The following is a 12584-nucleotide window of genomic DNA, read 5'->3' as shown; positions in this document are numbered from 1 at the left end:
TAGGCGTTTTCCTATTTAAACTCAGATTAGAGAACTGACACATATGTGTTCGTTTTTTAGTTTAGACACATCAAAGCGCTCATGTTGTCTTCCGCTTTTTAATCTGACCTAGCTCAGAGCAAGTTCTATAAGCTTTATATGAAATGTCCGAGTTGATGGAGTAAAAAGCTTGACTGGCGGCTAACTTAACTTTGGCATGACATAGACAGTTGGTAAAAAAAACAAGCAAATGAAAATCCAAAACCTTTTGACAGTACAATGCTCCAATTTGTGCCAATATATGTAGTTTGACATTCTCAAGTATCAAACTTTAATTAACAACTAAGGACAGTTCTCATGCAGTTTAAAAGAACATCTTTTACGCAGACTCATTTTTCATCATTTTTATAACTGAAAATATTTCATAATGTGTTAAGTCAAAGACTAATTGTTTTTATATTTTATTATTCTTTCTTTTATCTGTTAATTTGTTTGTAGTCGAAAAATGTATGTTCCTACTAATATGATTTTCTGATTATAAACCTTTTAAAGTTAATTTTATTTAAATACTTATTTTGTAAAATTTGGTTAGTCTAAAGTAGGTACTTTATAAGTCAAAATATTTTAAAATTGACTCTGAATTAAATGTGATCAATTTACAAATGTTTCCACCGACATTAACACCGATTAATTATTTGTGGACGTTAATGCTTTTGGAGAAATTGAGTTTCAGAACTATAGTTTTTGAAACTCGCTACTTTATTTCTTAAACATCATTTAGAGGATTTATTAAATTCATGCTTTTCTTTTTTTGTCCTACACTTTAAAGGTTTACTATTATGAATAAAATGCATATGTCCGCAGCATTCAAATAAAATTCGAATTCAAAATTAAAACAAATTTTAATAGGAATTATGTTAACTTAATTTTGTTTACAAACTTATCTTACATTGCTATTATCTCGCAAGTCTTTCATTAGTTAGTTTCTTTATTACGTAAAAAGTATTTTAAAAAAAGTGTATGATCGCTCATTTTACAATTCAGAGATGTGATAATTATATCTAAACATTATCTAGGGAGGAAAAAAATATATTAAATAGTTAAGAGGAAAATCGAAGGAAAATACGAAAAAAAGTATTCAAAATATTACAAGTCTTCTTTTATTAAAATGATATAATGACATAACATATATTTGCTATGCAAAAAAGAGTTAAGCCTTTTATTAAAATGTTGTAAAGATCGATTTGCAGTGTAAATTTAAACCATAGTTGTTTAAAGTTATATTCAACTATTTACTAAATACTAATCTGATTATAATCTAAACTCTTATTTAAAAAATATTTTCTATATATTGTTCGTATGCATTTTTTTATTTTGGTTAGCTTTGATTTTTTTTAAAGAATTCTTAATGAAAAATATTAATACACAAATTAAAAATTAAGATTTAACAACAGAACTTTTATATAAACATAAGAAGTTCAAACTATCTATATCCGGTATTAAAAAAATTAAAGATCTTTCGTAGAAAATGTTTGAACTTCGTAAATGATAGAAGATCCATCCATAAAGTATGTTAAGTAACCGTCTGAATAGAGGCCAATAAAATGGAAATTAGGAAATATTTTATTTGTATTAATTTTTATTTTTTAAATGCGTTTTAGTTTTTATTATTCAAGTTGTGTTATTATTTCCTCGTCTTCTTCCGCGCCTCTTCTATTGCTACATTTTTTCTTAATGCAGAGATGTGTGCAGATATTGAAATCGTCACGCCAAATCAGCATGACAGTTCGAGCACCACCTGCACTTAACTCAGCTGCACCACTCCACGGCTTTGGACCACCTTCACGTGATCCAACGTACGCTTCAACAGCTCCTTTGCTGCAGCAGTCACAATCATCATCAGTAGTACAACAGCCACCACCGTTTTCCGGATCTCTAGGTGGTCCTGGTTCTCCACCATTTCGACAAACATGTTCCTGGATGGATAGACAAGGACGACCCGCTTCTCCACCCATGGAGTACGGAGGACGTCGAAGTGATCGCAGAGATAGGTATGCGTAAATTTACAAATAAAAATATTGAGTATTTTTTAAAGAACTTTTAATCATAGAATTCGACGGGTGGAATTACTAATTGAACCGGGGCAGTCATTGGGACTCATGATAAGGGGTGGTGTGGAATACGGTCTTGGTATATTTATCACTGGAGTCGATAAAGAAAGCGTCGCTGACCGTTCCGGGCTTATGGTTGGGGACGAAATTTTGGAAGTAAACGGGCAATCGTTTCTAGATGTTACTCACGATGAAGCTGTCAGCCAACTTAAGTACCATAAAAGAATGTCATTAGTGATACGTGACGTTGGTAAAGTTCCACACTCATGTACATCGATAGAGTTAGAGCCTTGGGACGCCTATAGTCCAACTGGGACAAGGTATACTGTTACTGTTTAAAAGTGTTTGGTTACTACTACATAGATTGAAATTTACAGAGCTCGAAGAAAAGGACAGATTTCTGTAATGGTGGAGGAAAAAGCACGCTCGCTACTGCCTAGACATCAGTTTGCAAGTCTGTCGTACTATATAAGCGAATATGGTGCGCGAGCAATGACCATAGATGCCTTTGTTGCCGTCTTATTAGAAATGCTAGACACATATGAAAAAGTAAGTGCTGATTTTATTGTTTTTAATTGTTATTAATATTATAACCGAGTTCTTATTTAAATTTATATAATTTTAGCACTCTTTAGTTACGGAAATTCGTGAGCTGGTGTTTCCTGAAGACCGCATTAGATACGATGAACTTGTATACAGAAGGGAACGCGATCCTTACACCGTTGAGAGACATAGGGTAAGATGATTAAGTTTTCTCTTACAAACCATGAACGTTACCGCCGTCATGAGCATTCAGTTATCCCATCGCGATCCATAATTATACACCTATTTTCATTTAAATTAAATTTATTTATTTTTCGTTGTTTATTTCCCAAAAAGCTGTACCGCTACAATCAGCATACTACCCAATTTTGCACTACGCACATATCAAACGTTTACGTTTTAACTTATCCGCAGGTACTGTCAAATTTGGTAAATTATTTTCAAAACAGATTCAGTATTTGATCTTAAAAAACCAAACCGAAATAGTTACATATGTATATGTAATATGTATAAATGTTGTTGTATTCATTGTTAACTATTTGGGCATCGTTATTATAATCAAGAAATTTATTTAAATTGCTTTAAAGTTCTGTAATGTCAGGGCTCATTTAGCTTCGTATAAACTAAAAAATGATGAACTTCCGCCGAATTTGTGTTTAAAATATATTTTAAAATGGTGAATTTGAAGCTTAAGTTGTCAACGATAACATTTGAAAGAATTAATTTATTTTTATTTTTTTAAACTTACTTCTATTTAAAAAAAAAGTTAAATGTGTGTGTGATTGACTCGAATTTGTCAAAATTTGACTTCAGTAGGAGATCACATGGTGATTTATACATTTCAAATCAAAAAACAAATAATATTTCACTCCGCGTATCCTTTACGCATGTTTTTTTAAGTCAAATTCATATTTTAACGAGACAATTAAAACTGGATTTTCAGTAATTTTGAACCCTCGTTGCTCGTTGCTTGAAGCGGGTAAAATAGAGCTCAATTCAACTCAATAAATGTTTACAAGAATTGGAATTGAAACTTCAATTTGAAGCCCATTTCAAAGCGGTTAACAACATTTAAATATTTTCGTGACTTGTTAGTTTAACATACACAATCCCAAATAATCGGAAAAACAAAAGGCTTATGACCATTCAATATTTTATGTAACTTTCAGATGTAATTAATTAAAATCTTAGTTTTAACGATGCTTATAATTATTACTTTTCCTTTAATTTTGTAAATAAATATAATTAATGTGACTGTAGTGAGTTTTAGAGCCGGACTTTACATCCAAAATATATTTTTCTGAAGTATCGTTTTCGTTTTTATGCAAGTACCTTTTTTATGGAATATTATTACCTTTTTTCTAAACCGACTCGATTTTACAAAAGTAATTTTGCTTTCTGGGGTGGCTTAATTGGCTTAATCGATAATCAACTTTAAATTTGTTGACTGTGACAGAGACATTTATAGCCAAGACGAGAATGACTTATCGAGCGATCGTATTTGTATTATTGGTCTCGGACCATGTATTGGTAAATTTAAAAAAACAATCCAAAATGTGTACTGTGAATACTTTTAGTATTATAAAGATAGAACACAGCGACTAAATATTTGGTTAAAATATTTTTTTAAACAGCTGGGCTATAAAAAACACTTTCAGTACAAAACCCAACTTTGCTAAATACAAACGAATCCATCTTCGACTGATATTTTAACGAAATTAATGATTATGTTAATGACAAAATAAAATGTACACCTTTAATACTGAAAAAATCTTTAAAGATTGAACTTACAAAACTCATTTCAATAAAAAAGAGGGCCCACCAATTTTGTTTACTAGTTTACTAAAAACGAATGTCCTTAACGTTTAGTTCAAAACAAGAATCAATGTTTCAGTTTTAAAAACATGATTATTACCAATATGTTTTCAACATGTTTCCACTTTTGTAAATATTAAATTGGCTTAGTTGACTAAAAATATTGATCAACTTATCTAAATTGTTAAAATGCATTGTATATGGCTTGGGTATGTTAAACAATGAATGTTTATGATGTTTTTGGAAATATTATAATATTTTGCTAATTGATGTTATTTGTCTGCTTTTAAAGAACATATCTTGTTAATTTTTTTTATGAATATTTAAAAAAAAATATAGTAACTAATTTTATCAATAAATGCAAAAAGATGAGAACTCAACAATTTAGTAAGCAAAAAATGATTCCTTATGACTTACCAGAATCTTTTCAACTATCGTATCGTCCCGTTTCTACTTAAGAGTGTCGTGTCAGGTCATTTTATTTTTTTGAATGCTTTATGCTTATGCTTACTACTAGTTTGCTTACTACTAGTTTTTAAAGATTTTATTTTTTTTATGAAAAAACCGACTGTTACATTAAAAAAAAAAACTGCTTAATATCGGAAACAATATTTTCTGTGCAATAAAAAAAGTTTTAGGACTATATTTTTATGAAAAAACCGACTGTTACATTAAAAAAAAACTGCTTAATATCGAAAACAATATTTTCTGTGCAATAAAAAGAGTTTTAAGACTATATTTTTAATTTTTAAAAGCTATTTGAGTCGTATAGGCACATGTCTACCAAGTTTTAGTAATGTTTTTTTTTTGTTAGGTTTGCATTTTTTGTAAAAAAAACTGTGAATTCGATTTTCTCAAAATTTTACTGAATGTTGACAACAAATTCAGTTTGTACCAACTTTGAGTAATGATTTTTTAAGTTTTTATGTTTTATAAAAAACTGTCAATTCGATTTTTCTCAAAATTTTACCAGATGTTGAAAACTTTATTGTTCGTTCAACAAAGTTGTTTTAGAGATAAAATTATTTTGTATTCGTAAGATTTTCGAGGTGAAAAATTTTGTCTTCAGTTTCTTTTTTGTTTTTATAAAAACCCGTTAGTTGGATTTTTACAAAAATATACTTGTTTGGTATCTCGTTAAAATATATAATATAAAATTTAATTCAAGTCTCTAGCGTCATTGGTTCATGAGATAAAATGTTCACCTTTTTTTAAACTGCTATGGTAAAAAAAACCACCCACGCAATTTTCTTTTCTTGAGAGCCCTTTTTGTAACTTTCTGCATTATTATCTGTATAACAAAATTTTTTTGAAGTCGATATCTCTTCTGGTTCTTGAGCTATGGACGACGAAAAAAACGTCGCGAACGTACGGACGTACTGACGAACTGACATGCAGACGTACACACGCAAGCACAGACATCTTTCTAAAAATCTTTTATTTCGACTCTAGGAACCTTGAAAAGTCGTGAAATGTCAAAATTTTCAATTCGACAAATCGGACCCATTACAATAACTTCCTATGGGAAGTTAAAAAATTACTGTTTAGAGTGAAAATATATGGTCAACATTAATTTTTTATAATAATTTGTTAAAACAATGAAAAAATTCAGTGCACAAAAAAATTTTGGGTTTGCAATTTATAGTTTAAAAAACAATATCCCACATCGTTCATATTAATTCATTCACTATAACTCTAATCATAGGTTTAATTCATTCACTATAACTCTAATCATAGGTTTTACAGTTCTGAATGCTCCAGGCACTCCACTTTAAGTGGAGAATGATTCTGACGTTTCAGAATCAGCTGCTCGGTAAAGACACAAATTCAAAATGAAATAAATTGTTCAGTATTTAAATACATATATAAATCATTCAAATTGTGTCTCAAATTTTGATTTTATTGAATTTAAAAACACAAAAGATAAGTTAAAGTTATCAAATTAGAAATGTTTCTTATTTTATATATTTGCATTTGTCAACAATATGACAGTTCCAGATTGACCAGCTTTGTAGTGTAGTTTTGCATTCACAAACCTGGTTGAATTTTACCTACGTAGCCACTAGGTTTGTGAATGTGCCCAATGTTGTGTTTCACGAAGAGAAATCATATGATGTTGCTTTACAAACTTCAAAAACTACAGTTTTGAAGATTCGAGGTATACATACGTAGAATTGGTAAAAGTTATTAGCAGATATGGGTAATAAATACGGAAACGCCAATTAGTTCCTCCACTGTTTAAGTGAAACTTTCACCATTTAAAATTTGGTTGGAATCAGGCATTAATCTATTGGTTTTTGCGCAGAAACGTTTAATATATCCTATACATTTATACATCACATTATTGTATCGCTTTATTGCTTTCTTTTGCTATTAAAATCCTACAACAGGGAACTTTGCCTATGTATGTACATAATAAAGTGTAGTAAAATGTATGGATTTTTATCATAACATTAACATATCGTATGTTATAAATAAAGGTACAAGAAACAAATAGTTGGAATACATTTTTGAAATATAGAATCATGCGTGGGTCATACACATTCAATTCATATAAACATTCACTTCACATAACTGCAATTCAAATAATTTTATGTATCATTTCATTTTTTATTCACCAACCATAATTTCTATATAATTTTAGCGAAAAGGAGATCCAATGCGCGATTTGCCGGTAAGCTACTATGACTATTACCCTAGCTATGAATGTGATTATTATTTCAATGAATCGCCTTGGTAGACTTCATTTTTGTCTTAGCTATAGTTTTAAATTTTTAAATTTATTTATATATATATATATATGTCCTTAGAGTGTGTAGAATTGAACTATCCAAGAAAAATTTTAATTGTGTATAGTTAATTTCGAATGTCGAGTTAAAAATATTTTGTTTAATTGGTTACATTTTTGTTTTAAAGTAAATCTTCTTAACTCAAAACAAACATAAATAAATAATTAAAAAATAAAATAATATTATGTTGTATAAAATACGATACTATTGTTTGTTTAATATCAAACAATTTTTTTGTGTGTGCATGCATACATTGCATCGAAAATGTTAAACAATTTCAATCGGTATCAGACAATAAATTTCAAAGAATATAGTAAAAATATGTTGTTTTCTTAATACCTAGAAAAATATTGATTTTTTACATACATAAGAAATAATATCCGGATAAGAACATCGAATGTCAATTTTCTTTTCACATAATATACTCTCGGGTTTCGCTTTTTTATAAACTTGGTATTTAATGAGTTAGAATTTATCAAACTACTATTAAGTCTCACAAAATATTTCAGAAATTTACATGTATTTAATTGAAGTTAAATTCGGAATGATGTTTAAACATTTCATTCAGCAGTTAAACACGCCAATTACACGAATTCGCTAAATTTTGAGTTCTTACAAAGTTGAATACAAGCTTTTAAATAGTTGTATGCAAACTTTCTATTAAATACTTTGTTACATTTTGAACTATGATTAAGTTTTTGGCTTTTAAGTTATATTTAAATATGGACCAACATATTGCGCGAGTTTAAGACAAAAGATGGAAGGTACGATTAACTTTCGTTGAAAAATGTAGCGTTTGTTTTTAAAGTGTTAAAAAGAAAAAAACAATTATTACCTAAATGTACATGAGTGAATTGTGTATTACATCTAGTAAATCAATTCTTGTCATTATTATTATTTTTTCAATAATAGAATATAAGGCCGTAATAGTGATATTTTAAAATCCCAACAAATTATTTTGTCTTCTAAGAAATCAAAGTTCGATTCTTCTTTCCAGTTTCCACAAATATTAATTTTATTAGCTCAATAATAATAGAATTATACTCCGATTAGTACAAAAGTCGACATAAAATTTTGGGTGTTTTTATATGGCCAAAAATGTGTGAGTATAGGATTTTAGGAATCAGCACCTTAATATGGTGAGGTATTGAAAAAAGGATTTTTTTTTAAATTTTAGAAAATTGGTTTAAACATTGCGATATACTAAGATATTAGAACAAAACTCCATATTACAGAAATGTAGAAAAATATATTAGAACTAGAAAAATATAAGTGCCAGACGTCTCATTTTATTAATTTTTAAAATTCAATTCTTTACATATAATCACGAAAATATCGATTGGATTATTTTTAGACGCCTTAAAAACATAAAACAACGATAAAACAGTGTGAATTATAGTTGAAAGAAAAAAGGCTGAAAATGTTTGAAAAGTAAGCAAACATACGAAAAAAAGATAAAAAAGAGAAATACTATAAAAGAACAAAGTTGATATTTACATAACAAATAAAAAAACAGTATCACGAAAACTGGTCGTAATGCAAAATTATATGACAATTTCCACCTTGAATGTATTTGGTAACAAAGCTGAATAAGACGTTTTAGATCGAATTTTTCATTTATCTCATTTCCCGCTTCTTTTGTTTGAACTGCAGTTCACACTACCTTACCACACTGAAAACTAAGTTTTGACTAATTTCATGAATCAACCCAAAAAAAAACTAAAATCCCAAAGCAACATGTAAATTAAATTGCAAACAATGTTTGATAAAAGACTTAAGGACTTTGAAATTTTGTTTGTTAAGCCTATGAAATGTTAGCAGCAGCTTATTTGTTAAAATGATGATTAATTCAAACACAAGAAAATTGTTAATAAAAACCCACAAATCTAAATCAGCAAAAATAATTATTCATATTCATAATCTATAAGTTACAGTTATAGTTTTATTTTAAAATATTATTTTCATTTTTGTTGTGTACATATTTGAATGTACCTTTATGATATTATATATTTACTTTTGAATTAAAAACATAATAAAAGTGCTTCTGAGAATTTTAAACGAATGTTTGTTTTTGTTTATAGATTTTTGATCAATATTCCCACTTAATGCACGTTTTATAGCACAATTTTGTTTTATTTCTTCTTTTTTATCTCAGGATATAAAAATTACTTTTGAAGAACTTTTATCCATATAACATGATTTAGGGTAAACGTAACGTTAAACAAATCCTTTTTAATGACGAAAAAATCACAGCCGAGAATTGTCTTTGCAATTTAAGTACATTTAAAGTTTTTTGTTTCAATGTAAAAAGCCGATTGTTATTAAATATTTTATTGAATTCAATTTATGGGTTCAATATATGTAGGTGGTAGATTTTGAATTATCGATTCTCGGTCACACAATATACTTTGTTGGCCAAGCGAAAATGAAGCGGAATATTGGGAAATTTCAAACACTTAAATTTTTTAATATCAGCAATAGTTTTCTGCAACTATGAACACACAAAAAAAACAAAAATGATGCGATATCCAGCTTCATATGCAAGACATCATCAGTAACGTAACTAAAGGGATATGTACTATAGTATTTAAATTTGATGGAGCTTGTGCTTGATTAGCTTAGAAAACATATTCAACATAGTTTATCGGTTTTAAAATAACTTACATAGATATTTTCTATTTTTACCAAATTGATTAAGACTCCCAGCAGATTTACACAAGTTTTTAACATTTTGTGTAAGACCAAAGTATTTATAAAAAAGTATAATAGCATAAACCATAAACAATTGAATTAAAAAATATCGTTTCTTATAAATCACGTGCCGAATAAATTTCGAATTAGTTTAACAAAATTATTTATCAAAAGATTGCGCTGTGACTGAAATGAAAATATAACGCAAAAGGTACACATTAACTTAAAAATAAATAATTTGAAGCTAAGTTTCGAAGAAAATTTTAACAATAACATTAGAACATTTTCATTGTCTATCTTCAACCCTAAACCTTATTTAAGGGTGGTATTTTTCGGGAAATAACAATCAGTTCATGAAGTATATTCTATGGTCTTAGCAGCTTTTTAAGCTGTCTCATTTATTTTACCTATCAACAAAAATTTGAATATTTAAGAACATTTATCAGTAGGTACAACATTGCACTTTTTCAAAGGATTATACACACCAATAGACAATTTGAAGCATTAATAATTGACGAAATCAAATATCACCTATATTTTTATATGAAACACAAACTACACATTTTCTTAGTTTTGCACCATTTAGTCCACACGATATATTTTTTTGTTAGTCACACGCAAAAACTTCTCACAATTTGTAAAAAATAACAGGATAAACGACAAAAACAGTTTTTGTTTTACAAACAAAAGTAAAACCAGCCTAATGTTAAATACTTCGTGCTTGTCGCATTGTAATATCATCTTCAGGTAACTGACGTGGATTTGGAAATAATAGCAGCAACCGGGCGAAGTCCATCATCGGACTCGGGTCTCGGAATGACGGTTTCGGACATTAAGCATCGGTACCTTCTTTTTAAATCTTTGATTTGTATTCAAGATTGCTTTAACTTACTTTTTTTTGAATATCGCAACATTTCTGCAACTCTCATAACGATAATCCGTTGTGAAATTACATGCAATTCAAACTCATTAGACCCGCATATCCACTGCCATATCGACCGTTATCAGCAGGACCCATTCTACACCGCTCACATTATCACCATCATTCATCACTGCGCCATTTGGGAGGATCACAGTTGCGATTGACACCCACTAAATCAATCGGGACTAACACGCCGACTAAGAATGTTCGAGGACAGATTAAAAATAGTTGCGACGAGAACAATGATAAGGTGAATGCAATATTTTCAAATCTGTACATAACTAGCAACCCCCTTACAAGCCTCTATTTTTAAAACATACATACATAAAATTCTTATCACCCTTAAAATTAAATGTATCAGGTTCAAATAAAAATATCCGAATAAGAAAAACAAAACAAACAACTTGATAAAATTGACATTCGACGATCACACAATCTTGCAATTAACATAAAAAAAAGAGAACTGATTTCGGCACAATCCTTGAATCCTTGAATTCTTAAATCGGCTATAACATTATATATACTTCTTTCTGTCTATCTTGTTTATTCTTTTCTATCCTAATCGTACAAAAATACTTTCTTAGTGTTCTTAAATCCGGAAAATTCTAAAAGCTAAAAGAGGGCATTGATTGATGCAATTTTGTTTTCAATGTTTTTGGTTTCTGATTAATAATTTTGTTCTTTGTACCTATTGGTTTATTTTTTGTCTTAATTATGACCCTGTTGCTTTCTTGTTTCGGTTTCGTGAAAGAAAATTTCTGTTGTAAAAATCTCACTTCTAATAAGTTACAAGGACTTTATAATTCGAAAGTATCTTCAAAATTTGACAGGAATACAACTGTGATGAAGCTCGATCGAGGAGAGGCAGTGAAACGCAATTACCACGCTCGGAATATGAGCAAGATGCGGTGAGTAATGTTGTAGTTTTTCTTCCTTTTCTTTTAAATTAAAAATATACATATTTGCAAACAACCTGCATAAGATTTTATTTTGGAAATTATGTAAAGCCAGTCGTTCTATAAGATAAACGCAGAGAGGAAGGAATTAAACAGTTTTTGCATTTTAGATAGATGATAGATAAATAATTTATTTTTTCTTATTTAAGTTTAACAATAATTCTTAATTAAGAATAAGGATAAGGATGGCAATTCTATCGTCTGCCTGATTTGACATTTCATAATAAAAGTAAAATATTAAAAGTAAAATTATTGGACTAAATAATTAATTTATAATTTTAAAATGTTAAAAATTTGAAAAAAAAACAATAATAATAATACAACAATTTGGTTGCATTCGTATACTAAAATAAAATAGCTAAGCAATAGAAAAAACTTGATAAGTAAAAATTAATAATTTTGGTATGATTTTAAACACAAAAATAATATTAATTTTAATATGATTTGGAACATAAAAAAGATCAATTTTAAAGTGATTTGAAACACAAAATTAAAAAGTTTTAAATAATGGTAACTGGCCGAATGATTGAAATTTATACGATGGGAAACTATTTTGGAAATGTAGGGCGTGCTTACAGAAATTATATAGGGTGGAACATCCTAGCGAACCATTTAATATCCCATGTAGTCTGTTAACAGTGAGATGGCTCTCATTTAAATGTCTCATAAAATCGACGAATTTCCTGTAATATCGGGCTTACCGGAATCAAGTGGTGTATATCTATTCTATTTCTCTTCTCTTACATAAGTTACAAATTTGTGGAAGATCAGCTCGATG

General features: G+C 28.8%; 1 protein-coding gene across 9 annotated transcripts in view; it reads left to right on the top strand.

Annotated features, from left to right (window-relative positions):
• LOC129942953 (whirlin) overlaps positions 1-12584 on the top strand; it is a 39204-nt gene that overhangs the window by 8417 nt on the left and 18203 nt on the right. For 5 of the 9 annotated variants that reach the window (XM_056052121.1, XM_056052120.1, XM_056052119.1 and 2 more), the window contains exons 5-12: positions 1720-2030; positions 2090-2410; positions 2468-2639; positions 2716-2826; positions 7093-7122; positions 10676-10770; positions 10902-11100; positions 11681-11758. In XM_056052121.1, coding sequence (XP_055908096.1) covers positions 1720-2030; positions 2090-2410; positions 2468-2639; positions 2716-2826; positions 7093-7122; positions 10676-10770; positions 10902-11100; positions 11681-11758 — 1317 coding nt within the window. The remainder of the gene's footprint in view (positions 1-1719; positions 2031-2089; positions 2411-2467; positions 2640-2715; positions 2827-7092; positions 7123-10675; positions 10771-10901; positions 11101-11680; positions 11759-12584) is intronic. The other 4 variants (XM_056052123.1, XM_056052122.1, XM_056052124.1 and 1 more) reach the window with 3 other exon arrangements.

This window comes from Eupeodes corollae, chromosome 1 (assembly GCF_945859685.1).
Source record: "Eupeodes corollae chromosome 1, idEupCoro1.1, whole genome shotgun sequence".
In the NCBI taxonomy this organism is placed as follows: domain Eukaryota; kingdom Metazoa; phylum Arthropoda; class Insecta; order Diptera; family Syrphidae; genus Eupeodes; species Eupeodes corollae.
Note: the sequence above shows the minus strand (reverse complement) of the source record. Positions and strands in the feature narration are given on the sequence as shown.